General features: G+C 48.3%; 1 protein-coding gene and 1 long non-coding RNA gene across 8 annotated transcripts in view; one reads left to right on the top strand and one right to left on the bottom strand.

Annotated features, from left to right (window-relative positions):
* The first annotated feature begins 547 nt into the window (after nt 1–547).
* SP2 (Sp2 transcription factor) lies at nt 548–26,736 on the top strand. 4 transcript variants are annotated; one of them, XM_041725147.1, is made up of 8 exons: nt 548–946; nt 10,547–10,671; nt 14,406–14,482; nt 15,194–16,168; nt 22,369–22,681; nt 23,810–23,984; nt 24,208–24,401; nt 25,478–26,736. In XM_041725147.1, exons 3-8 carry the CDS (start codon nt 14,420–14,422, stop codon nt 25,576–25,578), a joined length of 1,821 nt encoding a protein of 606 aa, XP_041581081.1. In that variant the 5' UTR covers nt 548–946; nt 10,547–10,671; nt 14,406–14,419; the 3' UTR covers nt 25,579–26,736. The 4 variants fall into 4 exon arrangements, with proteins under 4 accessions (XP_041581081.1, XP_041581080.1, XP_041581079.1 ...); XM_041725146.1 differs by having other exon boundaries at nt 14,403–14,482; XM_041725145.1 differs by lacking the exon at nt 10,547–10,671.
* The window catches only part of LOC121473128, a 32,162-nt gene continuing 6,185 nt past the window's right edge, over nt 954–26,930 (bottom strand). For all 4 annotated transcript variants that reach the window (XR_005983106.1, XR_005983108.1, XR_005983107.1 and 1 more), the window contains 7 exons: nt 17,297–17,421; nt 14,338–14,548; nt 13,843–13,931; nt 10,266–10,457; nt 9,811–9,849; nt 1,867–2,073; nt 954–1,767 (listed from right to left, as the gene is read on the bottom strand). This is a non-coding gene — a long non-coding RNA (uncharacterized LOC121473128). The remainder of the gene's footprint in view (nt 1,768–1,866; nt 2,074–9,810; nt 9,850–10,265; nt 10,458–13,842; nt 13,932–14,337; nt 14,549–17,296; nt 17,422–26,930) is intronic.

Below are 26,930 nucleotides of genomic sequence, written 5' to 3'. Positions count from 1 at the left end.
CTCCCACGCACGCCACCCACCGAGCGAGGTGGGGCAGGGCCGATTCCGTCCACCGAGGCGCTGGTCCGAGCGCGTAAGCCAGGGGTGCCCTCCAGACGCACAGCATCCGAGGACGAGCGGCGGTCCCGGGAACCTCCCTCTAGAGCGCTTCGGGTGATGGGGGGGGGGGGGACCGCCCGGGGATGGGGGCGTCGCCGCAACAACCAGGCGAGGCCCGATGCCTTCTCGCAGGAGTGTCGCGTCGCCGCAGCTCGCCGCTATTGTGCGGGGGCTCCGGTGCCTGGCGGCACAAAGTCGCCCGGGGGCTCACTTCCCACCCCGGAGGCGCTGCAGGGCGCGGGACTCCATGAGGCGGGTGGCTTTCCACTCACCGGGCACGGGGCTCGCGTGGCCGCAGAGCAGGAGGCCCCGACCGCACCAGGGCGACACCGGATTGAGGTGTAATGTATGTACTATTTATAGGGCATTTCTGGGCCTCACCCTAAGGACTTCTGATTGGCTTTAGGGTAGATCTATCACTCATCTTTTGGGTTCGAGGTGGGTGGAAGGTCAACCACAACCAATACAAAACCACTCCTCAGCTAAGCCCCTCCTTATCTAGCTTCCTGTTGCTGTCCATCAACCACCTCGTGGGCGGGACTTTGCCTCCCGCTAACTGGCTGGCGAACACGTCGATCACTCTTCAGTAGGTTTCCGGTTGGTGCTCTCTACCGTCCATCAGTGACATTTCACAGGCCTATTGGCCAAACCAACGTCGCTCTAGATGACTCTCCTTGATTGGTTGTTAGTGCTGTCGGTCCCCAATGTTCTGGGCTCTTATTGGTGAACGCTGCCGTCGCTCGGGCGGTGGCGGGCTCCGGGATTGGCGGGTGCTGGGCGGGCGGTGTCAGGCTCTCGGTGGCGGCGGAGGCGGCGGAGGCCAGGGAGGAAGATGTCGTAATGAGCGGTGGGTCCTGGCCGCTGCCGGCGGGGTCTTCCCGGCCCCCAAGGGTCGGGAAGACGGGCAGAGGCCGCAGGGACGGGGAGCCGGGGCCGGGGGTTCCCCCCTGGGGCCGGGCCTGGCGCCGGGGCCCGGCTCCGGGAGGGGCGGGGGAGGGAGGATTCCCGCCCGGAGGAGGAGCGGGGCTGGCCAGCCGGGCGGAGGCACCCGGAAGGGGGCGTTCGACTCCCCGCCCCCTCGGAGCCCGCTGGGCGGGAGGGTGGCGCTTCCGGGGGCTGGCGAGAGGTGCGGGCACCCGGGCGGGCCTGGCACCCCCTCTGCCCGGTTGCCGACCCGCCCCAGTGCTGTCCGGCCCGTGGACGTAGCCTGGGTCTGCTCCGAGGAGGCGGCCGACGCCCCTCGCGCTTGCCCAGTGTTGGTGGACCCTCCTGCACTCTGACTCTAGGTGCCCCCCGGCGATTCAGGGCCCTCCCGAGTGCAGAGAGGGGCAAGGGAATGCTTGAAGTGCAGGCGGCCATGACCACATGGGCACTGCTGGGCATAGAACCCAACCTGGTTCCCGATATATCCCAGTGGAGAGATGGTGTCAGGACACGAGGGCACCTCGTAGGGCAGGTGACTTCTCGCCTTAGATTGCAAAGTGGGCAAAAACCTCCGTTTAATGTTTTCACTTGGGTCCTTGAGCACCCCTTAGGTACATGCAAGTTCTTACCAGAATTGTGAGCCATTTAAGAACTTGTTGACAAGAATTCCCAAACTGTTTGCTGATGCTCTGGGGGGGGGGGGGGGGGGGGGGGGCTGCTGAATCCTAAAAGCCAGGCGCAAACCTAAGGAGTGACAGAGGAAATAAAACAAAACGGATACTTACTTTCTTCCTCCGCCCCACTTCCATTCCCATTGCTGACTTAGGGTTTTCAGCCTCCTACCCGTGCTTCTTGGCTTATGTTCCCAGTGGCTTTCTAATTTTAGTTGAAATGGAACTGTGTCTTCTCTGGGCAATTGAAAAACCTGTCTTCACTGCATTCCTTGGTTTTGATTCTTAATTAACTTGATTCAGTGGGACTTCCTCTGGCTTTTCTCAAGGCACATTCTCCCATAGTTTTTCTTGAGGTTACTTCTTGCTCACTTGTTTCCTAGAGAAAGGGAGGGAGGAGCTAGTAGATCTGCTTTAAGCAATGAATTGGTTCATGGTCCCCCATGACACTGATTTTAAGGGATGCTTTATGGATTGTTTCAAGGCACACTAGACTGCATTATCTAAAACTGATATGCTCTAACCCAGAAGGCATTAAGTATCATAATGGAGGACTAGGTGTTGAGTTGGTATTTTGGATAAGATTTTTTAGGGCTAGAACGTTTAGAGTGTTGACCAGTTAGTTCACAGAGAGGCTGTTAAAGGAACAGTGGTGGAGTCCACCCCATAGAAGTCATTTTGATTAATAACAAACCTGTTGTCTGCAATAATGAGTGTAATTGCAGTGTCTTGTTTTGTCTTAAATTCTTGTGTGCAATGAAGGGGGTGAATCTGTCAGACAACCTAGCGTTGGGCTGGTGATGTCATTATTCTAGTGGCTTCTAACAGGCATTAATACCTGTTGGAAATGGATTCTCACTGGCTGGGGCCATTGGTAAGTTTTCTAATTCTGGTTCTTCCACTTGGTTGTGTAGAGGCTTAACCTCTTCATTTGAAAGCAGCAGCAACAAGAAGAAAAAAAAGCTGGTCTGACTTGATTGTGACCCCCCCTGAGCTGAAGACATAGTGTCTTGCCAAGGAGACCCAAGTGGAGTCAGTTCATAATCAGATCCTCACCTGACTGCTGTGCAAGGAGACCTGACTCTAGGAGGAAGAGTTTAGCATTAGTGTTGACAGCACATAGACTGGCCAGTTTTTTTTTTGGGGGGGGAGGGGTTGTTTTGTTTTGTTTTTCTTATATTAAAGTTTGGGCCTCTGGAGACCTGAGAACAAGCTGTAAGATTTTGGCAAATATCTGGGTAAAGGAGCTTTAGGGCGTAACAGCAGATAGGGTAGTTCATTTGGATATTTGGCCTTGAGCTTCCTCATTCTTCTGTTGATTAATAGCAGCCCTCTGGAGAATTTGCAGGGTCCCTGTAGCCTGACAGTCCTTTGCCATAGGCATGTGATAATTTCTGAGTCTGCTTTAAGCAACTATTGCCCAACCAGGGCCCTTATGAAGACATTCTAAACTTGGTGCTGTCATCTAGTAGACCCTGGTATTGGCTCGAGTTCAATCTCTAAACCTTTGTCACCTCATTTCTATGATGTGAGTGTAGCACATTCTTTTATGACTTGTCTTCACCTCCTTCATTCTGTTTACACACAAACTGGAAGCTTTGCCTCCAAGGATTGAAAAATAGAGTGATTCTTTTGGAGCGGGGGTGGGCAATGACCACAGAATGAAATATGCAGAGGAACACTGCTTTAAAGTACGTATGTAGTATAAGAAGGTGTAGAGATGCGAACACTTCTGAGTTTAAGTGATTTTGTGGTCCAGTTGAAACCTTGTGGGCTGAAGACTTGAAGTAAAATCTATTTGGAGAAGCTCCAGTACTTTCTTAGGAGTTTATTGGGTGATGCATCTGGATGAAGCTATCCTTTGGGTAGCTTAACTGGATTAAGGGACTTCTAGTGAGTTCATAAACTAGGAAAACTTGGCCTACATGCTGGACCAAGTCAGTACAAACCAGACTAGGACATCATTACAGAGTGCATTTGCTGACGTTTTTGCTTATTTGCTTTTTGCTGTAATTCAGAGGGTAATAACATGGGACATTACCAACTCAAGGGCATTGTCAGCCTAAGTAGAGAAGGAATTAGAGGGGTAGCCCTGGTGGCGCAGCGGTTTAGTGCTGTCTCCAGCCCAGGGCGTGATCCTGGAGACCTGGGATCAAGTCCCGCATCAGGCTTCCTGCGTGGAGCCTGCTTCTCCCTCTGCCTGTGTCTCTGCCTCTCTCTTTCTCTGTCTCTCATGAATAAATAAATAAAATATTTAAAAAAAAGAGAGAGAGAAGGAATTAGAGATCACCCAGGAAGAGATGCTCTCAGGTGGCACTGGTAGATTTGTTCTAGTTGACAGGATTCCAAAATGGAAAATGGATTTTTCTGCTGCCTCACGGGCTGCTGGAAAAGAGAACCCAAGAGTAAAGCTCAGTCAGCCCTCAGTGCTTGGGGGAAGCCATGGCTTCCACTTTGTGTCTAGGAAGTGCTCTGAGTGGGTTACCATGCTTCTCATCAGGTGGCTCTGGGCTGGTGTGCTTTGGCGAGATGAGCTCTGCTCAGGACCAAGGGAGTGTGAAAAGGCTGAGTGTCCAGTTGGGGTGCTGCTCCGTCTGTCCCTATGAGCTGCTCTGAGCAGTGTTGAGATGTCAAGGCTGCTTTTGTCACAGGAAGAGCACGTGTGCAGGCCCAGCTGTTTGAATGCTTCCTTTGGACACCTCGTTCCCTTAGCTACAGTTTATTTCAGCTTCAAAATGGCATGCTGTACCTGGCCAGAAGCCTCACCACGTCACAGTGCTGAGGTTTAGCTTGGGTGACTTGTTTTTGCTGCTAAGGGCTCTGAGATGCTAGTTTGTCCTTATGCCATGACTTCGGCTGTTAGATGGCTTCTTCCATCTCAGCCATGGGGTGGAAATGGCCCGGGAGCCAGCAGCAGGCACTGGCCTGCACACTGCCAAATGTCCTCTTTCTAGAGCTTCCTCTTTGGGGTATTTGTTACTTCTCCTGTGGGGCTCAGTGGAATCACAAAGCAGCTTCTCAGAGAGTGTGACCAGCAGGAAGGGCCATGTGATTGGAAGTGGAATATTTCTGCCCCTGGTCAGTGTCTAACTGAAGTCTTCTCAGATTAGCCTAAAAACGACCAAAACATTTCCCAGCTTTCAGAACAGTAAATGGTAAGGCTGTCCTCTCTTCCCCCGGGGAAATGAAGTCAGCACTCATTTCAGAACCAGTCCACAGCTGGGGTGACTCAAATAACTGTGCCAAAGCAGAGAAAACATTTGTTTGTACAGAATGCCTTTCTAGGGGGGGAAAAGTATATCTTGCTTTCTTATTTTCTTCTGTTCTCCAAGACAGCTCTGAGGCCAGGTATTCTTTGTACCATTTCCTGGGACTGCTCTGTCAACATACAGCTTTCACCACCACCACTGCTGCCCTGGGTTGCCACTCACTTCTCCAGAGTCCTTTCTGGGACTATTAGGTGTGACCCAGGCAAGATGAAACTAGCAAATGACAGTAACATTTTGAGGAGAGGTATTCACATAGCAGGTGCCCTCTTTATCTGAACTCATTCAGAAAAGAAGTCCTCCCCCATCCCAATATATATTAATTGAAAGAAGCATTGAAATGTGGTGCCTGGCATGTGGTTATGAGGTATGGGCTTGGAGATACTCGCCCAGGAGCAGGACTGGACTGTGCTGGTCCGCACACAGGCACTTGTCCCCTCATGAGGTGATGGGTAGGCTTGAGAGTTCCATCTGGGACTGCATCAGCTGAGCTGACCTGACAAGCGGATCCCAGCCTCATGCCAGGACATGCACATCTGTGGGTTTTCTTAAATTCCATTTAGGCTATTCTGCTCTACAGTCTCCAGGATTCATTGATTCATCCATTCAAAAAATATATATATACTAACCACCTACTATGTGTCAGGTAGGAAGGATATAGCTGTAGGTAAGGCAAGGGGAAGTCCCTGCTTTAGGAAGCCTATGGCTTAGTGGGTGATGATAAATAAGTAACTACTCAGTATTAGATAATGGGAAATGCTAAGGAGAAAAACAAAATAGAAGATAGAAGAATGTGAAAGGGTGCAATATATCGGGTGGTCAGGGAAGGTTTCATTGAGAAGGTGAGTGAAACCAGCTGGAGGGGAAAGAGTCAGCCACTCAGTCTAGGGTGGGAGGCAGAGGGTGAAAACTCAAGCAAGGACAACAGCAAGTGCAGAGGCCCTGAGAAGGGGCCAAACCTGGCATGTTGGAAAACAGCAGGGAGGTGATTGTGGCTGAAGCAGTGAAGGGGAGTAACAAGATAGGTCAGAGGGGTCACAAAAGACAGGTCACATAGAGCCCTTATGTGTCTTGCTGGGGACTTTGGTTCTAACTTTGATGGGAGAGGGGATGCTGCTGTAGGGCTCTGAGCAGAGGAATACCATGATCTCACTTAAGTGTGATGGGTCTCATTCTGGATGCATGTCAAGAATAGACTTGATGGGGAACAAGGTCAGAAGCCCAGCTAGGAGGTTTTTGCACTTAACCAGGGGAGAGATGATGCAGATCTGAATCTGTCTGATAATAAGAGGTGGTGGTGAAAGCAATCAGGTTCTGAGTATATTTGGAAAGTAGAACCAAAGTGTTTGCTGACTGTCAGATGTAGAGTACGAAAAAAAGAAGGGGCAAGGATGACTTGCAGAATTTTTAGCACCAAGCCACTAGAAGGACAGAATTCCAATGCCTTTGCCCAATGCCTCATTGTGCGGGGAAGCTTGAAGGGGACATGGAATTAGGACAATATCAGGGGTGAGTTAGACTTGAGACGCTCGTTAACATACCCAAGTGGAGACGTCAGTAGGCAGCTGGATATACAAGTCCGCAGATAGAAATTTGGAAGTCATCATTATGTAGAACCTATATATTGTTGGTTTTTAAAGCTGTGAGGCAAGATGAAATCACCCAGGAAACAAGTGTAGACAGAGGAAAGGTAAATGCTGAGCCGGCACCCTGGGGCCTACCAACTAATTAGAATTTGAGAGGAGAGGAGAACCCAGCAAATGAATCTTCGAAGAAGGAGCTAGAGAGGTAGGCGAGCCTAGCAAGTGTGTCTGAGAAGCCAAGTGACGGAAACTGTTTCAAGGAGAAAGAGGGGTCTGCTGTCAAATCCACACATAGACCGAGGCCGAAGAGTCAACTGTGAGACTCAGCAACGCGAAGCACAAGCAGTTTTTGTGGCATGGGCAAAACCCTGGAGCAGTTCAAGAAGGGGTGGCAAGAGAGGAATCAGAGGTAGCAATTATGGGTCACTCTTGCTAGGGATTTTGCTTGAAAAGAAGATCTTAGCTGATGAACGGAATTTTAACTTCCTGATGGAATCGTGGGCCCATGTAAGAGTCCTGGGCTGAGGTTGGGGTCAGAGTTGGGCACAGGGAAGATAGGATGGCTCCTGAGGTGTCTGGGTAGAGACAAGATCTTGTGCACCCCCCTCCTTTGGCCTGAGGCATTAGCAAGCCACCACCCACAGCTGTCTTCCTGTATTAGAAATTGGTAAAGTTCTTTGCACCCTTCTCTTCTGTATGGTTATTATGGTGCTGGAGACCTGCTTCTCAGCGGTTTGGAGTCTTCTAACTACCAGTGTTGCTGCTGCTCCCTCCAAGCAAGCCAGTTCTCTTAGCTCATTCACGAACTCCTTTGAGGTCCAACTTTGTTCTCTTAAACCAGCCATGGCTTGCTTTTCCCTTACCAGCTCTAAATTCTTCCAGGCCAGGCAACTGGGAGAGACTGGGCTTAGAAACTGTTTTGTTGGCTTCCGGCCCAGCTGAGCTGACCAAAATAGCCAGCAAGACTGTTTGTGCAGAGTGAAATTCCTCCAGGGGAAATACCATAGTGTATTGCCAAGAAAGCCATGGTAGGAACCCAGGAGGCAAAAAAAAGAAAAAAAAAGCCAAGTACCCTCAAGGTCTGGCTAAGAAGTTTGACCCAAGTTCTCTCCAGAGTGAAAAGAGCTTCTTAAAGCCTATTGTGGTATTTCTTAGGACCTCTTCTCTCATTCCTTGTGTCTCAAAGGCAGTGTTCTCAAGCAAAAGACCAGTGGAATGGCCCTCAGTCTGACGGCTAGGGCTTTGGGGCCTGTTGAGGCCTCTTCCTGTTACCGGTCCTCCCTGAGCCAGCTGATGGAAGGACCCCTAGGACAGACACCCCTCCTTGCTCTGTGACAGGGCTAAGTGCTAGGAAGGGAGTGTGGGGCCTATGCACTGGCACATAGTAGGGACACTTGCCCCAGACTTGGGGAGCTGGGAGAAAAGAGGTCAGGAAGGGTTTGCCCTGAGTAAGTCATAAACCGAGCTTAAGAACCTCAGTTAGATAAATGAGAGAGAGAGCAGGCACATGTGCATGCACGAGTGTGTAAACTTAGGCTCCCAGTGAGAGAGAGCAAGTCAACGTTCCAGAAGTGGAAAACACTGAAATGGAAAACACTGACCTGCTTGTAGGAAAAGTTGGAAGAGAGATAAAGGAGAGGTAGAGAGGGGAGGGGCAAAACGTTTTGGCTTTTACAAGTTTATCATAAGATCATCTGGAAGCTCTTGAAGGGTATAATCAGAGGAGTGGCTGGATGGGATTTGCATTTTAAAGATTCTTTTGACCCTGATAGTGGAGGCTGGAGAAGAGCTGGCAAGGCCAGAGGCCTGGAGAGCCATTTTGAAGGCTTTGGGCCATATTCCAGGCTGAGCTGAAGGTGATCAGTGCCAGGGTAGTGAATGGTGAAGGGAATGGAGAGCGGTGAGTGGACTGGAAAGAGGTTTATATTCAGGTGGTAGAATCATGAGGACTCAATGAGTTATTGGCGATGAGGATGACGTTCAGGTTTCCTTGTGATTAGAAATACCAGAGAGGCTGGTTGAACCCAAGACTCATTACCCATCCAACCTGCAGGCACTGAAGGGCCCCTGGGTTATGTGCTGGGCATGGCAGTGCAGTGCAGTACAGACTGACCCGGCCCACCCTGGGAATCCTCCTGTGAATATCCACAGACATTAAGCCCATGATTATTTATTGGGTGGTGAGCATTACCAGAGGGGTTAACCTCCTTTCAGGGGTCTGAGTAACTAACGGGCCGGATCCATAGTGGGCTCTCAGTAAGTTTTGCTGGGAAAAAAACTGGGCTGAGACCTGAAGGGTAAGTGTTAGCTAGTGATGAGGGAAGAAAGAGCTCTGATCAAGGAAAGGGCAATAGCAGAAATGAAAACTTCAAGGATCTGGAAGAGGCCCTGTAGAGGCGAGGCTGGGAGTGAGAAAGCTGGGGGAAGAATGGGCAAAGGTGACAACTCAGTGTGGGCAGTCCTGTGGCTCCCCAAGTGGAAGGCCTGGATGGACCCTTCTGCCACCCAGGAGACCAGGAATTGTCAGTCTGTGGAGATTACCTGAAGCTACGTGGGTGGGCATGGTCACTGGTGGAACGGGTGTTGGGTGAGAAGGAGGGCCTTAAGGAACAGTAGGATTGAAGGGTGGCAAAAGGAAGAAGAGGCAGAGAAGTAGGAGAAGATCTGTGGGAATTTTGAAGAGGAGGGAATAGTCAAAGGGTGAAGATCTGCTGAAGAGGGTCTGTTGGATATAGCAATGAGGAGGTCCTTGGTGACTCTGGCAGGAGCAGTGTCAGCAGAGAGCTGCTGCTCAGGGAAATAAGCAAATGAGAAAAGAGGGGAGCAGTAAAGTGCTGGCAGCTTTTCCACCAAGTTTGGCCAGGGAAGGAAGACAAGAAAGGAAGACTGTAGCTGGAGGGGATGGCGGTGGAGATAGATGATCTGTTTGTAAAAAGCCAGAGACTCAGAGGATGCCCTTTCTGCGGGTGTTGGAACTAAACTGGCTTCCGGTATGGGGAAAGGAAAGTCCAGGTGGTGCCATCAGGCCCTAGACCCCACCCCCAACCCCCCAGTCTGAAAGCCTTGCTTGATGCAATTTGAAGTTTTCCGAGGAGCCTAAGAGAGCTACTGTTGCTTGTGTAATAAATCACCATAAAACTTCATGAGCCAGGGGACTGCTGGGAAAGTTTTAGCCAATGTGAATTAATGAAAAGTCTGAATGACTGAACTCTGAAAGGAATGCAGCTTTTCTTTCTTTACTGAAAATACTCAGTAAATCCCACTTACCAGTGTTGCTAAATGTCGGTTTCAGTGACCGGATGTAAACTGTTAAAAGCAAATGGTACGATTAAAATGGTAGAAGTGGTATAAAACAATTACATGATTATGCCCAAGAGTCCCTTTGAGTCTTCTTACACTAGTTAGCCTCACTTTGAGTACCGTGAAGACAAATTTAAGCACAATTTATGTCCAAATTACACGTTTTTAAATATAAGGTTCCAAATTAATGAGGTTCAAAGTACCTTTGATCAGAGTCTTGCAGCTATGTATCTACATTACGTCTGAACCACTTTTCATTTCCAAACACCCAACTGGCAGTGCTTCTCTTTTCCCTTTCATGGTTAATCCCAGAATATAATGCTGCAATGGCAGGGAGATCAGTCCCTTTTCTGGTTGCCCAGGCCTGCAGCCCCAGGCCACAAAAAGCTCTGAGCTACGACACTAGGATAGGAGATACTTACGTTGATTTGAAACCCAGAGGGTTATTTCAGGAGCCAGCTAGGTAGGAAAATGAAACCAACTAAAATGGTACAACGTCAGGCACCAGCAGTTGTGTAGCTTGCTTCAGTAAATCGTACTCTTAACTTCCTCACTGAAGAATCGCTCTGAACCTAGTCCGATCTCCATACCGTTTGAGTCCCGGGTAACAACGCCTGCAAAGGGAGAGAGGAAGATAGGAAAGGGAGATGAGTAAGGAACACAAGACCCGTTTTCATTTCGTTTACACTCTGTCCTGTTCTAGGGTCCTTCCATTTCCTTAGCAGAAGATATCTGCAGGAGAGTCAGTCACCAATTTTAGCTAAGTGAACTTGAGCTCAAAGGGGAGCCTCCTGGGAGAACCCCTGCCTTCCCTTCCCAGCAGTGGCTGTAAGTAACTCAGCTTGTGTTCTTTTTTTTTTTTTTTTAATTTTTTTTAATTTTTTTATTATTTATTTATGAGAGTCATACAGAGAGAGAGAGAGAGAGGCAGAGACATAGGTAGAGGGAGAAGCAGGCTCCATGCACCAGGAGCCTGACGTGGGATTCGATCCCGGGTCTCCAGGATCGCGCCCTGGGCCAAAGGCAGGCGCCAAACTGCTGCGCCACCCAGGGATCCCCAGCTTGTGTTCTTAATGGCAGCGTGGCCTGAGGATTTAAAAAAATCTTAAAGATTCAGTCCAGCTTCCTACACCATCTAGACATCTCATTTCCAACAGAGACACACATCCTGCATCTGTCTAAATGATTCCAGAAAAGGGAGAACATTACCTCAAATGGCAACTGATCCCATTTTTTTAAAGTTCTCCCTTCTATTAATCTGAAATCTGCCTTTTTTTTTTTTTTTTTTTTTAAAGTAAACTCTATACCCAACATAGGGCTCAGATTCACAGCCCTGAGATCAAGAGTTCACAGGCTCTGCCTACTGAGCCAGCCAGGCACCTCAAAGTCTGCTTTCTTGACGTTTCCACCCCGAAGTCTTTGAACCACATATGGGATAAATGTCCTGGTGGATATCACCAGTCCAGCATCCTGGCCACACCATCACTGCTGTCCTCTGAACAAGCTCCAATTGAAAATGCCCCTTGCAAAATATCCCTCAGAACAAAACCTGACACTCCAGATGTGGCTCAAATGTGCAGAACACACCAGGATGATTATTTTTATTCCTCTATGATTGAACTTTTGAAAATTCAGTCCTAGATTGCAGTAGATTTTTGGCAACCACATCTAGATTCTATTACCTCTCATTTAGCTTTAGTCAAACCCACTGGGGCTTTTTCACGGGAGGACTGCTATTAAGTTCTATTGTTCCGTCCTGTATGCACATGTTTTGTTTTTTTTTTAACCCAAGTGCAGGATGTACTCAACTTCAAAGTTTAAACCACTATTTATTGATGATCCACTGTGCTCACGGCTCTCCATAGTAATTATTGACGCCTCCCAGAACCCCAGGAGGATGCTGTTCCCTCTGTCTTCCCGATGGCACAGTGAGCCTGAGAGGGAAGCTCCAGCCACCCCACTGATGATGGCATGACTCCAACCCTCATTTAAGTCTGGAGCCTTATGCTCTCAAGCACAGCACATGCTAGTTTTTAAAGATCTCTTTGAACCCTAATACCAACACCCATTTTATTTATAATCCTTCTCGGTTTGTGACAGCTGTAAGTTGAAACTGCCTGCTTGGTCTTTGCATGGTTTTCCAAACTTCGGTGGTGGATCGAGTACTCTATAGGCACATTTTCCAGCCTCTAGGGCACAGAACCAATTTTAGTGAGTCACAACCAGCATTGAAAAAAATGAAATAGAGTAGAAAAATACCCAAGTCCATCACATGTAGTAAGAGCAGATTTTATTTCAGGAAACTCACTGCATGAGCATAGAACAAAGAAGTGTGTGGGTGCACGCATACTGGGTCTTGATGTAAATTGTTTTTATAACTGTGGTTCATGGTCTAAATAGTTTGAACACTACTGCTCTAAAGGAAAAATGTTTTTGAGTCATCTTAGATTGTTTTCATTATAATGCTGCAACTTAATTACGCACATAAATCTGTTTATCAACTCACTGATCTAGCTCCTATAAAATTAATTAACTACCAAAAAGCCAGTAAAAGTCACATCAGCAACCTCATTCTGGGAGATTGACATTTGATCGAACCCGTGTCACTACTGTCAGCATGAGGCATGGCAGACTTGACACCTCAGGCTCCTTGAGTTTCCCATGCCTCTACCCTGCAGTGTCTAGTGCCAAGCAACACAGTCCTCCCATGCTTCTGAAGAGCTGTTCTCCTTCACTTTGCACAGATGTATCATGAATTAAATGTACAGAATTAAGTTGTCTTAATTAGCCCACGCAGTTAGAGTGGTGCCACTTGGCAACAGTACAGCTGTAAACATACACACAGGCCCTGAAACAGGCAAAGCTTGGCAAAGCAACGGTCACCCAGTCAGTGTATGTTCATTTTGAAAGGATAACCATCACAACGTACACAAGAATAAAACATGCTGGGCAGAAAAAGCATGAGCCTCCTTAGGAGAAGCTGCAGACCCTCGTCTTGGGAGCCACTCCTAGTTTGAGACAACCCTGATTGACCCTGCAGCAGCAAACCACTCAGGATGTGTGGATCTCCGCACTTTTAGGAGGAGGCACATTTGGCTTGGCCTCTAAACCATACTCTCCTGCCTGCAGTTTTTTTTCCCTTCTTATTCATAAGAATATTATGAAAATTTCGGTCAGATGCCTTGTTGAAATAAAATACAGAGTGTATACCCTTTCCTTGATGTATCCATGCAAAACCTCATGAAAACAGCATGATTCAGTTTTTGCAACCCTGTGCCTTCTTCCTTAGGGTCATTGTTGTCTTCAGTAATTATAACGTGCCATTCAGTCTTGTTTCTAGGATTTTGCCAAGGATCAGTGTCTGTAATATTTCAAGATCTCCCTATACGATTTTGTCTAGAGCTGTGCTTTTGGCTTCTCACACAGTTTATTTCTCTGAAATAATAACCTTGTTTCTGTACTTCCCAAGAGCTACTTTCCAAAGGTTAAGGATGCGAGTCTCACTGCCTAGTGTCCTTTTCCTTAGTGATTTATGAACTACAAGATGGCATAGATTCTTCCCCACCCGACCCCCAAATTCTCATGATTTCCATTTTACTTTAATTCTTTAAATCCGATTTAAGTTCAGAGTAGAGATTCCCTTCATTACTTCCTCAACGTTCCTTATTGTTCTTTCTTAAAAAGGGGGAGGGCACAATAGGGTATATTCATTGTGGGAAAATGAGAAAATCCAGAAAAACAAGAAAAATTCTTGAAGTCAAGCAAAGTTCTACTGCCAGTAGATAATAATGGGCCTTAACGTTTCAGCATTTTCAAAGACATTTCCTGCTGTGTTCACATATAGAAATATGTACACATTTAACAAAAACAGAATTTACTCTGTTTTCATTCTTCTCATATTCAGTCATTAGTTCTAGTCTTGGTGATGCCTTTGGGGCCATACCTGTTAGCCTATGTAAAGTCACTGAAAGTGGTTATCCACATGCTCAAGATCATTACCTGGGCTCTGGTACCTTTGTGGTGAAGGCTGAGCATAAAGCACCTTAGATCTCCTTTCTCATGGAGCAGGTGTGTCTTTGTCAGGGATCCTAGGAGAGAAGCGACTGTCAGCCTGGCATTTGGCTATAGAAGGAGTGAGCAAGGAGCTTGGGTTAGATCTAGAGGATTAACCAGAGGTGCAGGGCTGGGATGAGGGCGGCTCTCCTGCCCACCAAATAGGGATTCCATCAACCTAGTTAGAGTTAGCAGTACCCTGTAGAGATTCCTCCATTGGATGACTGAAGCTGGTCTCAGCAAAGTCTTGTGTCTTCCTGTTGTCCCAGGCTTTATGATGCCTGGAGGCAAAACCAGCTGCCCTCCCAGCCCAGGATGGACAGATTGGAGGAGAGGAGAGAAGGCCACCCACCAAACAAGATGTAGGGTTGCTAACCTTGAGTGGGGAGGCATGAGGAAAGGTTAACCTCTTGGAGAAGCAAAGAGAGACAAAAGGAGTACCTGAGGCCAATGGGCTTGGGTTCTGTTTGGGCCTCTTGTGACTTATTCAGTCTCTTTTCTTCCAGCAGATCCACAGACCAGCATGGCTGCCACTGCCGCTGTCAGCCCCAGCGACTACCTGCAGCCCGCCGCGCCCAGCACCCAGGTGAGTGGGCAGTGGGTTGGGGGGGGGGGGGGCAGTGCTGCATCAGCCTGGAGGCATTCTCTGAAACTGACATTAAACCACAGCTGAAAACTCTGTACCGGCTTCTCTGTAAACACCCTGGGACATGACCTCTGGGAAGATTCGGTGGTTCATTTTCTCTCAATGAAGAAGCCAGGGCCACTTACCTGAGGTGGCACAGTTGAGTTGGGGGAAAAGCAGGATTAAACTCCAGGTCCCTTCCACCAGACCCACTGACCATAAAAGGGAAATAGAGGCTGTGTCCCTACAGTCCAGAGGCTCTGTCCTTATAGCCTCGAAAGAGCACCCTCCCCACTTTACCTGAGTGTTTATTCTTCCTCCCTCCCTTCCTTCCTCAGCTGAGGAATCAGGGGCTGCTCAGCCCTTGTGATGGGCCAATGGACTTCTGCCTAAAAGCTGAGGATGATTCTGTGACCCCCTGAGAAACACGGGAGGTGGGAAAGGTGTTTGTTCACCTTGTTATGGGGGCTTCTAGAGAGTTCCCCCCGAGAAAGGCACTGCCTACCCTTTCTCCCTCAGAGAAAGAGAAGACAGCAGGGAGAGGGAAGATGCTAGTACCCTGCCTACCACAGAGGTGCCAAAGAGCCTGCCAAGAGGAGGAGACCACGAAGGGCAGAGGGTGGCTGGGCAGCAGGTTCATGTCTCACTTTTCCTCCGCTCGTTCTCTCGCAGGATTCCCAGCCATCTCCTCTAGCCCTGCTTGCCGCAACATGTAGCAAAATTGGCCCTCCAGCTGTTGAAGCTGCGGTGACGCCGCCTGCTCCCCCCCAGCCCACACCACGGAAACTCGTCCCCATCAAACCTGCCCCTCTCCCTCTCAGTCCTGGCAAGAATAGCTTCGGAATCCTGTCCTCCAAAGGAAACATCCTTCAGATTCAGGGGTCACAACTGAGTGCATCCTATCCTGGTGGGCAGCTCGTGTTCGCTATTCAGAATCCCACTGTGATCAACAAAGGGACCCGATCAAATGCCAATATCCAGTACCAGGCGGTCCCTCAGATACAGGCAAGCAGTTCCCAGACCATCCAGGTACAGCCCAGTCTCACCAACCAGATCCAGATTATCCCTGGCACCAGCCAAGCCATCATCACCCCCTCACCATCCAGTCACAAGCCTGTCCCCATCAAGCCAGCCCCGGTCCAGAAGTCAAGTACGACTACCACCCCTGTGCAGAGTGGGGCCAATGTGGTGAAGCTGACGGGTGGGGGCGGCAATGTGACACTCACTCTGCCCGTCAACAACCTTGTGAACACCAGCGACTCTGGGGCCACCACACAGCTCCTCACGGAGAGCCCCCCCACCCCTCTGTCTAAGACTAACAAGAAAGCCAGGAAGAAGAGTCTCCCTGCCTCCCAGCCCCCTGTGGCTGTGGCGGAGCAAGTGGAGACGGTGCTGATTGAGACCACCGCGGACAACATCATCCAGGCAGGAAACAACCTGCTCATTGTTCAGAGCCCTGGTGGGGGCCAGCCAGCTGTGGTCCAGCAGGTCCAGGTGGTGCCCCCCAAGGCCGAGCAGCAGCAGGTGGTACAGATCCCCCAGCAGGCTCTGCGGGTGGTGCAGGCGGCATCTGCTACCCTCCCCACCGTCCCCCAGAAGCCCTCCCAGAACTTTCAGATCCAGGCGGCTGAGCCGACGCCTACTCAGGTACCACACTCACTCTCTACACCCGCCTCCCTCTCCTTCGCACTGAATGGCTGACACTCTGTTCCCCTTGGCTTGCTTTAGAAGATGATACTGAGGCAGCTGTTGATTTGACCTGAGTGCTAGGAGTCAGCATCATCTGGGGTCAGTAGTAAGTGGCCATTTCTGCTGACATGTGGGCTCTCTTTGGTTCAGGTGGTTATGTACTGCTCATCCTTAGAAATCAGATAAGACATCCCTATATACCTATATTGTGGTCCACTTTTTCTTTTTGGAGAGTTTTTTGGAGGGTGGTTAGAGGACAGATACGTACTTTTTAATAATAAAGTTTATTTTTTACTATAGAATCACATACAGCAGCAAGAATGAAATCTCAGAACCATAGAATTTGATGTAAAGTAAGAAAATTAATGAGAAAATTCTGTTCATTGTTAATGGCAAGAAAAAAAGTAGGAAGACACAGCCCAGCTTGATGGCAGGAACACTTAGGCTAGATCCGTCTGGGATGTTAATAATTCAATAAGAATGTTATTTGGGGCTTATATTAACGTGCCATACTACTTTGGAATCTATTTGACTCTGTGAGGTGGTTTTATTCTTCGTGTATGCCTAGTAAATGCCAGAGATTATGCCCATGTTGCAGATGGAGAGCCTGGAACTCAGAGGAGTTAAGAAGTTTCCAAGAGCTCATGGGGCACAGGTGACAAGAGGCAGGATTCAACCCAAATTTCTGACTTCAAACCCCATGCTCTTTTCTGCTTTTCACCTTGACTTGCTACGTCTTGGTATGGCAGGTGCTACAATTAAAATTGAGGACAAGATGGTTGTTGTTTTTAAGGATCTTTTTTAATATAAGAAAGTAGTTCCTGCCATTGAGGAATTTATAATCCAGTTGTCTGGGGAGAGAGAACTGAGGCATCACAGTGAGTGACAGTAGGGAGTTGTGTTCTTTCCAGGTGGACAAGGAGTGCCCTTGAGATTGAGTTATGGACATGGAAGTCACACAGAAGGAAATCTGAAGCCTGCCCTGGAATCCTCCCTCCTTGGCATATCATGTATTGCCAAGTGATTTTCTTTAAGTTGTTTAATTTACTTACTAGAATACCTATCAGGTTCCATTACCAGACTTACCTTATAGATGAGGAACTGGGGTGATAGCTGCTCAGGTGCACACGTCCTTGGCAGAAGCCTCCCCTCCTTTCCCTGAGGTCCCATATCTTGAGATTGATGGAGGCAGGGCTTAAACCCAGGTCTTCCTAAGGAAATAATCATACATATGCAGAAAGTTTTAGCTACAACATTATTTTTTAAAGGTGACATAGTTTTCCAATATCCTGAGGTGTTGTATATTACACAACTAATACTCCTTATTAACTGTAGATGTAGGCAGTTTACAATCTTATAGCTAAATAAATTCCTAAAAGTGGGGCAAAAGATATGCACATCCCTCCCCTCCCCACAAAGGTATTCTATTCACTGTCAGAGATGGGCAGTCCACAGCCTGAGGTCAAATCTGGCCCACCCTTCTGTTTTTGTAAATAAAGCTGAATTAGAATACAGACATTGGAATGCTCACGTGTGCTACATTTGCACTACAAGGCAGAGACCTCATCAGTGACCTGCACAGTTTAAAACATTTACTATCTGCCCTTACAGAAGAAGTTTGCTGACCCCTGCTCTATATTAGGAACACAAAATGTTCCAGTAACAGAAATTTCAGGTACACAGGAAATAGCAGTAATATGCAAAAGGAGCACGGTGAGATTTGTTTCTTCATTAAGAGATGACAGGAGGCTTATTTCTTTGCTTTTAACTGAGAAACACGGCCCCAAATAGCCCAGGAATTAAAAATAAACCTAATCAAAGTCACAGCAGGATTTTTTTTTTTAAAACAAATAACTTTTTGCTCCTGGATCATTTGAGTGTAAGCTGCCACCATAGTCCCTGCTTCCAAATGTTTTATAGAAAGTGTCTCATTACCTGCAAGGACATTCTGCATAATAATATAACCATCAAGCCTAGGAAATTGGCAATGAAACATGCTTATATCTTTCATTCCCCAATCTTTACTTGATGTTCATGACCTTGACACTTTCGAAGGCTTCAGGCCAATTATTTGGAGAATGTTCCTCACTTTAGGTTTGTGTGATGTTTCCTCATAATATGCAGATTGTGCTTTTCTTTTTTCGTAGAAATATCACAGGTGTGATGCTGGGTTCATCCTCACTGTATCCTAAAAGGGTGTGTCATTTCAATTTGTCTCAGTATTGATGGTGATTAAAGTGATGTTCACCAGATTTCTGCACCTTGTTTTCTGTGTAACAAGTTAGTATTTTGTAGGGAGATACTTTGAGATTATGTAAATATCCCATTCCTCATCAGACTTTTCCCTCCACTTTTTTTACTAAAGAGATTTTCTTAAAGCTAATGTTTCATTCATTCGTTCATTCATTTATAGATTTTATTTATTCATGAGAGATACACAGAGAGAGAGGCAGAGACATAGGCACAGACAGAAGCAGGTTCTCCATAAGGAGCCCAAAGTGGGACTCAGTCCCAGATCCCAAGATCACAGCCTAAACCGAAGGCAGATGCCCAACCGCGGAGCCACCCAGGCGTTCCTAATGTTTCATTTTAAAAGAACTTTATATTCACAGAAAGGTTGCAAAGGTAGTACAGATGGTGTCTGTTTCCCTCCATCCTCTCCCTTGATTTTCCCCTTTGTGAAACATTGTACATTACCGGCTAAGTTTGTCAAAACAAAGAAACTGAAATTGGCACATTTGGAAGTCACCAGGTTTTCCATTTGTGCCCTTTTTCTGTTCCAAGATCCAGTCCACATACTATGTTGCACTTAGTGGGCATGTCTCCCCAGGCCTGGCAGGGGACAGCTTCTTGGTCCTTGTTTTCCACGATCTTGGCAGTCATAAGGTATATTGGTCAAGTATCCTACAGGATGTCCCCAACTCTGGGGTTATGGGCTTTTGGAAAGAATACAGAGGTCAAAATGGTCCTCTCGTGTTATATGAGGAATACGTGATGTCCATAGGACATTTTGACGGTCATGATGTTAACCTATATCTCTGGTTAAGACCGTGTTTGCCATGTCTTTCATTTTAAGTTGCTACTCTTACCTTTCTCTGTTCCTTGGAAGGGAGCTGCTATATTTCTCATCTTCAGGGGTGGAAATTACGGTCTACATCTTGGATGAGAAAGTATCTACGTAATATTATTTGGAATTCTTCTAGAAGGAAAACCTTTTTCTTCTTTGTTCAGTTCACTTATTCTATCATTTATCCCAATAAGGGCTGATGTATATTTATCTTATACTTTGGGTTATAATCCAGGATCATGTTACTTATTTTGTTGCTCACATTGTTCCAGCTTTGGCCGTTTGAAGCTCCATGAGTTCAAGGATACATACTTCCTTGAGTATATACCTCCTGGCATAATCCCACCTCCCCCACCCCCCAACTTTGAGATATTCATATACTGTGAAATTTACTCTCTTAAAGTGTACAACTCAGTGAGTTTTAGTATATTCACAGAGCTGTACACCCATCCCTATGGTCTAATTTGAAAACATTTCCATCACCCCAAAAGAGACGTTTAGTAGTCACTCTTCATGTCCCCTTTCCCCCAACCTGCCCTGGCAGCCACAAATCCATTTTGTTTCTGTGGATTTGCCTGTTCTGGACATTTAATTTAAATGTAATCTTACAACAGGTGATCTTTTGCAGCTGACCTCTCTTTTTTTTTTTTTTTTTTTTTTTTAAGATTTTACTTATTTATTCATGAGAGAGAGAGAGAGAGAGGCAGAGACACAGGCAGAGGGAGAAGCAAGCTTCATGCAGGGAGCTCCACGTGGGACTTGATCCCAGGACCGGAGTCGAAGGCAGATGCTCAACCGCTGAGCCACCTAGGTGTCTCAGACCAGAACCCTTGTAACACGGAATGAACCTACACTGACACATCATCATCACCCAGAGTCCATGGTTTACATTAGCGCTCACTCTTGGGGCTGCACATCCTGGGGGTTTGGACAAAGTATAATAACATGATTCCATCATTATAGTATCATACAGAATCTTCCCATTTCCTTAAAAATCCTGTGTGCTCTATTCAGCCCTTCCTCTTCCATCCCCACCCCTACCCCTGCAACCACTGATGTTTTTTTTTTTAGTCTTCATAGTTTAGTCTTTTCTAGTTGTCACATAGTTGGAATCATACAATATGTATGTAGCCTCTTCAGATCGGCTTCTTTCACTTAGTAAAATGCACTGAAATTTTCTCCATGTCTTTTCATGGCTTGGTAACACTTTTTTTTTGGTGCTAAATAATAGTCCACTATCTGGATATACCACAGTGTATCCGTTCACCTACTAAAAGACATCTTGGCTGCTTCCAGGTTTTGACAATTATGGATAAAGCTGCTGTGAACATCTATGTGCAGAATTTTGTTTGGACAAGGGTTTTCACTTTTACCGTGTTTTAGCCTGGAGATGGAGATGGTTGGTTGGAGGCTGGCCTGAGGTCCACGTAGCCCAGAGATCAGGACTAGATGTGGTCTTCTCGCTCTGCTTTGCGAAGGTCCCGCAGATGCATGTTTCCGGGAGGCCGCGCTTTGCGAAGCGGCTGCGTGGAGTGTAGGTGGCCCACGCCGCGGCCCTGCGGCGGCCAGGTGGCCCTCCCACCCCCTGCAGCTGACTTCTTTCACTTAGTAATAACGGTTTCAAAGTTCATCCATGTTGTAGCAGATATCAATGCTTTTTTTCTGTGTATTTCTTAGCTGCAGCCCTGGGATCGACCGTTCTTCTCATTGGAGAGTGTGTAACAGGTGTTTAGTTCTGCCATTCTTTTCTCCCATTTGTTTATTTTTGTCAATAAGGACTATTAGGTTCCCATTTTCTTCAGTGGGTTATAATCCATTAGTATTAATGTTTCTTATGTTCAGGTTATCCCCCTTTGGACAGGGGGAGCTGCCCCGCCCCCCCCACACACACAAACAGGCTCCTGTGCCCTTTTCCTACATTATCCGCGTTCCTTGCATACCTTCTTACTTTCTGGTACCACAGGTGTTCCACACTCTACTTGTACTTTCCCTGCCCCCAAACTTGGAATCAGCTCTTTTTCTCTAAGGAGCTCTGGTTCCTTTTAGTTGAGCATGATATTTAGAAGCAAAGACCAGGGTGCTAGGTAAGCTCGGTGGCCTGGGAGTGTTGCTCCCAGCGCTTCTCAGTAGACACAGCCAAGAACTATATATATATATACACACACATACGTATGTACACATACATAATGGCTGAATAGATAGAAATGGATATAGACACACACATACACCTACATATATATACACATTTATATCTATGTTCCTCTCTTTATAGCGAAACCCCAGAGTTTCCACCAATGTCTGATTCCTGTCCAGTGCCACGCACTTCATTCTAGCTTCTCCCTCTCTGTATTTGTAACTCTCTTGTGGGAATCCTCACTTCCTTTAGCCTTAACATTTTCCTTTCTGGATCTCAGTTATCCTATGTGGACACACTCCTCAGCCTGCTGGGGTGGGGACAGCCGTGCCTGGCCACTGCCCTCACTGCTCCACAGATGCCCTCCTCATCCCACTCAGGCTCCAGCATGCATATCTTTAAGACTTTTTTTTTTTTTTTAATCTTTAAGACTTTTGAGACTCATTCCCAAATTTCCCTCCAGCAAGCCCAGACCACCTACACTCCTCTTAATGTGAGTGCCTGTTTCCCTGTGTCTTACCAGCAGTGAGCATTATATTTTATTTTTCCATCTTTGTCAATCTGAGGCAGAGGACTCCTTGATCGTGCCTCCTAAGAGCTGTTTTCATTTGTTTGATGGTCATTCATGGTGCATCTTCTGTGACGTCACCATTTAGTTGCCTTCTAATTCTGAGGGTTGGTGTTATATTTTTCTGCATTAAGTAAATCCAGTGTTTGGTTTCCAGTCAACAATCAGCATTTGCCACCTTAGTACAGGAATGCCATTGGCAGTGTGTGAATATAGGTCTGGGCCAGTTGGAGAAGACGTGGATGGATCAGAAGGCATCCCCCCAAAAACTTCTCACTTGGGCAGTGAGGGTGGTGACACTGCATTCAAACATGTGCAGGGGTGGGGGGTAGGGGTGAGTATCCCAGTCTCTCCTGGGACACTGACCTTTTCTCTCTGGCCCTTCCCAGGTCTACATCCGTACGCCTTCAGGTGAGGTGCAGACGGTCCTCGTCCAGGACAGCCCCCCAACAACAGCTGCGGCCACCTCTACCACCACCTGTAGCAGCCCTGCGTCCCGTGTTCCCCATCTGAGTGGGACCAGCAAAAAACACTCGGCCGCAATTCTCCGGAAAGAGCGCCCCCTGCCAAAGATCGCCCCCGCTGGAAGCATCATCAGTCTGAATGCTGCCCAGCTGGCGGCAGCGGCCCAGGCCATGCAGACCATCAACATCAACGGTGTTCAGGTCCAGGGTGTGCCTGTCACCATCACCAACACCGGCGGTGAGGGAGGGCCCCTCGGCCAGGGTATGGGCAGCAAGCCTGTTTGCCCTACCCAAGGGAACTATGGGCCAGCCTGGGATTTCCAGTAACCACAGCGAGGATAACTGCTCATCATTTGCCTGATCCCTTCTAGCTTAAGAGTATGTCCACTTAGTCCTTACAGTCGCCCTACGAGATCGTTTAAGACCTATGTTGGCCCCACCTGACAGCCAAAGATCTTGAGTAAGTTGGAGAAGTAAGATGTACTCAGGAAAACTCTCCAACTAATATACACATGCAAATTAGTCTGGGACAGACCAAAGAGCTGTTCAAGGGAGGTTCCAGTAAAGGGACTTGAAAATAAGGCTTTTAGAAGGAGACAGCCTTTAGTTAAGGTGGGAAGGAGAGGAGGGAGCCTGTGGCAGAAGGAATGGTTGGTCCTGCACTCAGTTCAGCGCTAATATTTGGTAGTATTCAGTGCACGAAAGTGCCTTGCACCAAATCAAAGGAATATTGTAGCCACCTAGCAAAAATGGTTCCTTGCATTTCAGCTGGGTGTTCTTTAACTGGGTGAAGAGCACTTTTCAAGGTAGTGGGAGCCCTCTGAATCTCCTCTCTTCATCCTTAAATGAGTTAATGGCACTTATGCATCATGCATTTGGTTTAAGGGCATGGGATGAATCCATTCAGATAGACACAGTGTTGGGTCAGTGACACTGCCCCTGCTTTGGAATAGCTTTATGTAAGTCATAGAGGACTTGGTTTTGTCCTGTTTTCTCATTCTTAGTACCAAAAATCCCTGGAGACCTTCCTGATAGCAGAGTTGGTATCTCACGAGGGTCTCAGGTTGGAAGAGTTTCCAAAGAAATACTCCAAGACAAGACAGGAGCCTTCCCCACTGAGGTCACATGGGCAGTGTCCTGACTCAGGACACTGTGACATTGACTGCCTGGGTTCAAATCCAGGTCCTACCATCGATTAGCTGTGACCTTGACATACGTTGTTGGGCCTCAGGTTCCTCAAGTGTAAAAGTGGGAAAATAGTATCTGATTCACGGAGTTATGAAGGCTAAGCAAGTTAAGACATCTGAAGCCTCAGAAAGGGTATCCGGCTCCCACACCCTCAACTGTGCCCTCCTCTGGCCCACAGGGCAGCAGCAGCTGACAGTGCAGAATGTCTCGGGAAACAACCTGACCATCAGTGGGCTGAGCCCCACCCAGATCCAGCTGCAGATGGAGCAGGCCCTGGCTGGAGAGGCCCAGCCTGGGGAGAAGCGGCGCCGCATGGCCTGCACATGTCCCAACTGCAAGGATGGGGACAAGAGGTAATGGGGGGTGAGGGGGAGGGCCCAGCCCACCAGCCTGGCACGTGCCCTGTTGCCCCAGCCCTTCTCTGGAACACAGACAGGAAGGGGATGAGGTAGCAGCTCCCTACCACCTGTCCTCTTCACTTTTTCCTGTGCCCTCTGACCTGTCCTCGAGTCCTCTCTCCATCCTGCCCTGCCTCGCGTTTTCTACCTCCTCCCTATCTCGGCTTCCCATTCCCAGGTCAGGAGAGCAGGGCAAGAAGAAACACGTGTGCCACATCCCTGACTGTGGCAAGACTTTCCGGAAGACATCCTTGCTGCGGGCCCATGTGCGCCTGCACACCGGCGAGCGGCCCTTTGTCTGCAACTGGTTCTTCTGTGGAAAGAGGTTCACCCGGAGCGACGAGCTCCAGCGGCACGCCCGCACCCACACAGGTCTGTTGGCCTTCCCCCGCAGCATCCGCCTCCCTGGCCCTGCCATGGAGGAGCTACCACACTGAGCGGGAGCTACACACCATTCTGAGGGGGTCCAGGACTACCCAGCAAATTCTTTCAAGCCAGCCCTTTAGTGCAGTGCTTTCTGAAGGGATGGCATTTACCTGCTACAGCCTTCATGACTTCTGCCCTAGCCGCATGGTTTTCTCTCCAAGAAGCCCTGACGTAGAGTGCCGGGCACTGCACCATGTGTTCTAGCCATGAGCTAATTTAATCCCCGGAATGACACTGTGGGGAGGGCTCTTGGTGGTGCCCATTTTACCAAGGCATGGAGAGGGGGCCGGGGCACCCAGCTGGTGACTGGTGGAGCTAGGTTCAACCCTGGGTCCTCTGGTTCCCAGGTCCACGCTCTTAATCACACTTTCCCACATCGCCTTCCCTCCTAGTGTTTACCAACTGACTTTCCTCACATCATTTCACTCTTTTCACTCATTTGTGTCCAGTGCCATGTGTTTGATCCCGCAGGCATGATATCAGAGTTACAGGTTTTAATGCACTGGCAAATAAATACAGAACTCTAGATAGAAAAATGTCCATCTACCATCTAACACTGCTGCAGGTTTCTCCCTCGGGCCACAGCACACGCTTTGAGAACTGCTGCTAGAGCAAGAGGGCCTCTGTGAGCAGACCCTTATCCTGGGACAAGGATAGGGCTGGTGGGGGCCAGATCGCAACCTCCCCCTCAGGGGCTAAAGAGTAAATACTCATAACGGGCAGCTGGCAGGTCTGCCAGGAAGGGGCTTTCCTAGGACGGGGAAGACATGGAGCCAGGGTTAGTAATAGGGACAGAGATAGGAAGGAAGCAGTTGACAGCCCTACATGGGAAGAGCCCTGGGTGCAGGTACTGGGCACAAGTAGGGCTTTTCAGGCAAGGGACAGGGTAGACTGGGAAGTGACGCCACATGGGGGTGTGGAGAAAGGAGAACCGCCGGAGGCTCTAGGTGAGACCACAGGGAGCAAATGCCTGATCAGATGGGCAGGACAGGATGACAATGATGTGCATCTTGTCTTCTCAGGGGACAAACGCTTCGAATGTGCCCAGTGTCAGAAGCGCTTCATGAGGAGTGACCATCTCACCAAGCATTACAAGACCCACCTGGTCACAAAGAACTTGTAAGGCCAACTGAGGCGGGCGGCCCCGAAGATACAGTCCCCCATCTGCGTCCTGCCTGGGCCCCTGGTGGAAAGGAGCCCCTTCTCCTTCCCCTGCCCGGGCTGCCCTGGGCCACCCTCCGCCCCTCCCTTCTGTTCTGCGACTGTCCCCACAGGAAGGGGCTCTGCTGCCCCACACTGGCCTCTTCCTCCAGCCCCTGGCTCCACCCTGGCCCTTCCCTCTCACCTCGAGCTCCTGGCCTGCCCAGACCATGGACGTTGGCCGCGCCCAATGAGACGTTCTAAACCAGGACGAGTGGGAACCCTTATTTCCAAAGGAAAAACATGAATTTCACTCCGTCGAGGAGCAAAGTGAGCCCCCCTCAGTCTTCTCCCCCCCAACACTGCCGGAGTTGCATCGTGCCATGTCTTTCTCTCCCCTGCCCCTCCCAGGCCCCGCCAGCCACCTTGGCCACCCTGGGCCCCTGTGCCCAGGGTGCCATGGCATCCACTTCTAGAGAGGCTCACGGGGCTGCCTCCACTCCACATGCCCAGCCCTGCCACAGCTCTCCTCCAGCACATTCCAACTTTCTATTTAAAAAGTTAAGCTCCCCACTGATGCCCTCTTTTTCTATGGAGAACGTTGCCTTATATTCTACTTCAGATGATGAACACTGTGTATTGTGTGTGCTTTACGGTTTTATTTAATTGCTCCCTTCCTGTCCTCGTTACTCACCTCCCCCACACCTGCTTCAGTTTAGGGTTTGGGGGGCAGTGATGAGCATATGGATTTTTTTTTCTCACTCTAGCAATTCTCTTTTCTCAATGACATAGCATTTCACTCGAATCTGGATTCAGATAAAAACGCCTTCATCTCTTGATCCTCTTCCCTCTCCCCCTCATCCCACCCCAGCTGGCCCCAGCCCTACTTGTGTACAGTGTATATTGTATAATAGACGATTGTGTCTACTACATGTTTAAAAACATATTGCTTGTTATTTTTGAGGCTTTTAAATTAAACAAAAATCCAACTTTATTTTTAGTTGTAACTGCTTGAGGTATGTTTTATGAATTAAGTGACAGATTTGTTATCCTTTATTAACGATGTACTTTGTTGGTCAGCAGTGGGCTGACAAAAATTTTTTCTTGCTAATAAATTTAGTTGCCTGAGGCAAATCTGCAACCGGCAGTGCAGCTTCTTTTATCTTTTACCTGGGAGAACTTGGAGAGGAGGACTCCGGAAGAGGGAGCCCTGGCCTCTCCCAGCAATCCACATGGGGACCAAGGCAGGACCTTGCCCTCCTGGCCTCAGCCCAAAAAGGGCAGCAGCCACACAGACCTCCTGGTGTTGGCACAAGCCCCCAGAGCACCAGGATG

This window comes from Vulpes lagopus, chromosome 12 (assembly GCF_018345385.1).
Source record: "Vulpes lagopus strain Blue_001 chromosome 12, ASM1834538v1, whole genome shotgun sequence".
Taxonomy (NCBI): domain Eukaryota; kingdom Metazoa; phylum Chordata; class Mammalia; order Carnivora; family Canidae; genus Vulpes; species Vulpes lagopus.
This window is presented reverse-complemented; position numbering and strand designations above follow the sequence as displayed.

Coding starts and splice junctions, on each gene's coding strand:
- SP2 (XM_041725144.1), top strand. Junction 14,483..15,193: donor CCGCCGCGCCCAGCACCCAG/GTGAGTGGGCAG, acceptor GTTCTCTCGCAG/GATTCCCAGCCATCTCCTCT. Junction 24,402..25,477: donor GCACGCCCGCACCCACACAG/GTCTGTTGGCCT, acceptor TTGTCTTCTCAG/GGGACAAACGCTTCGAATGT.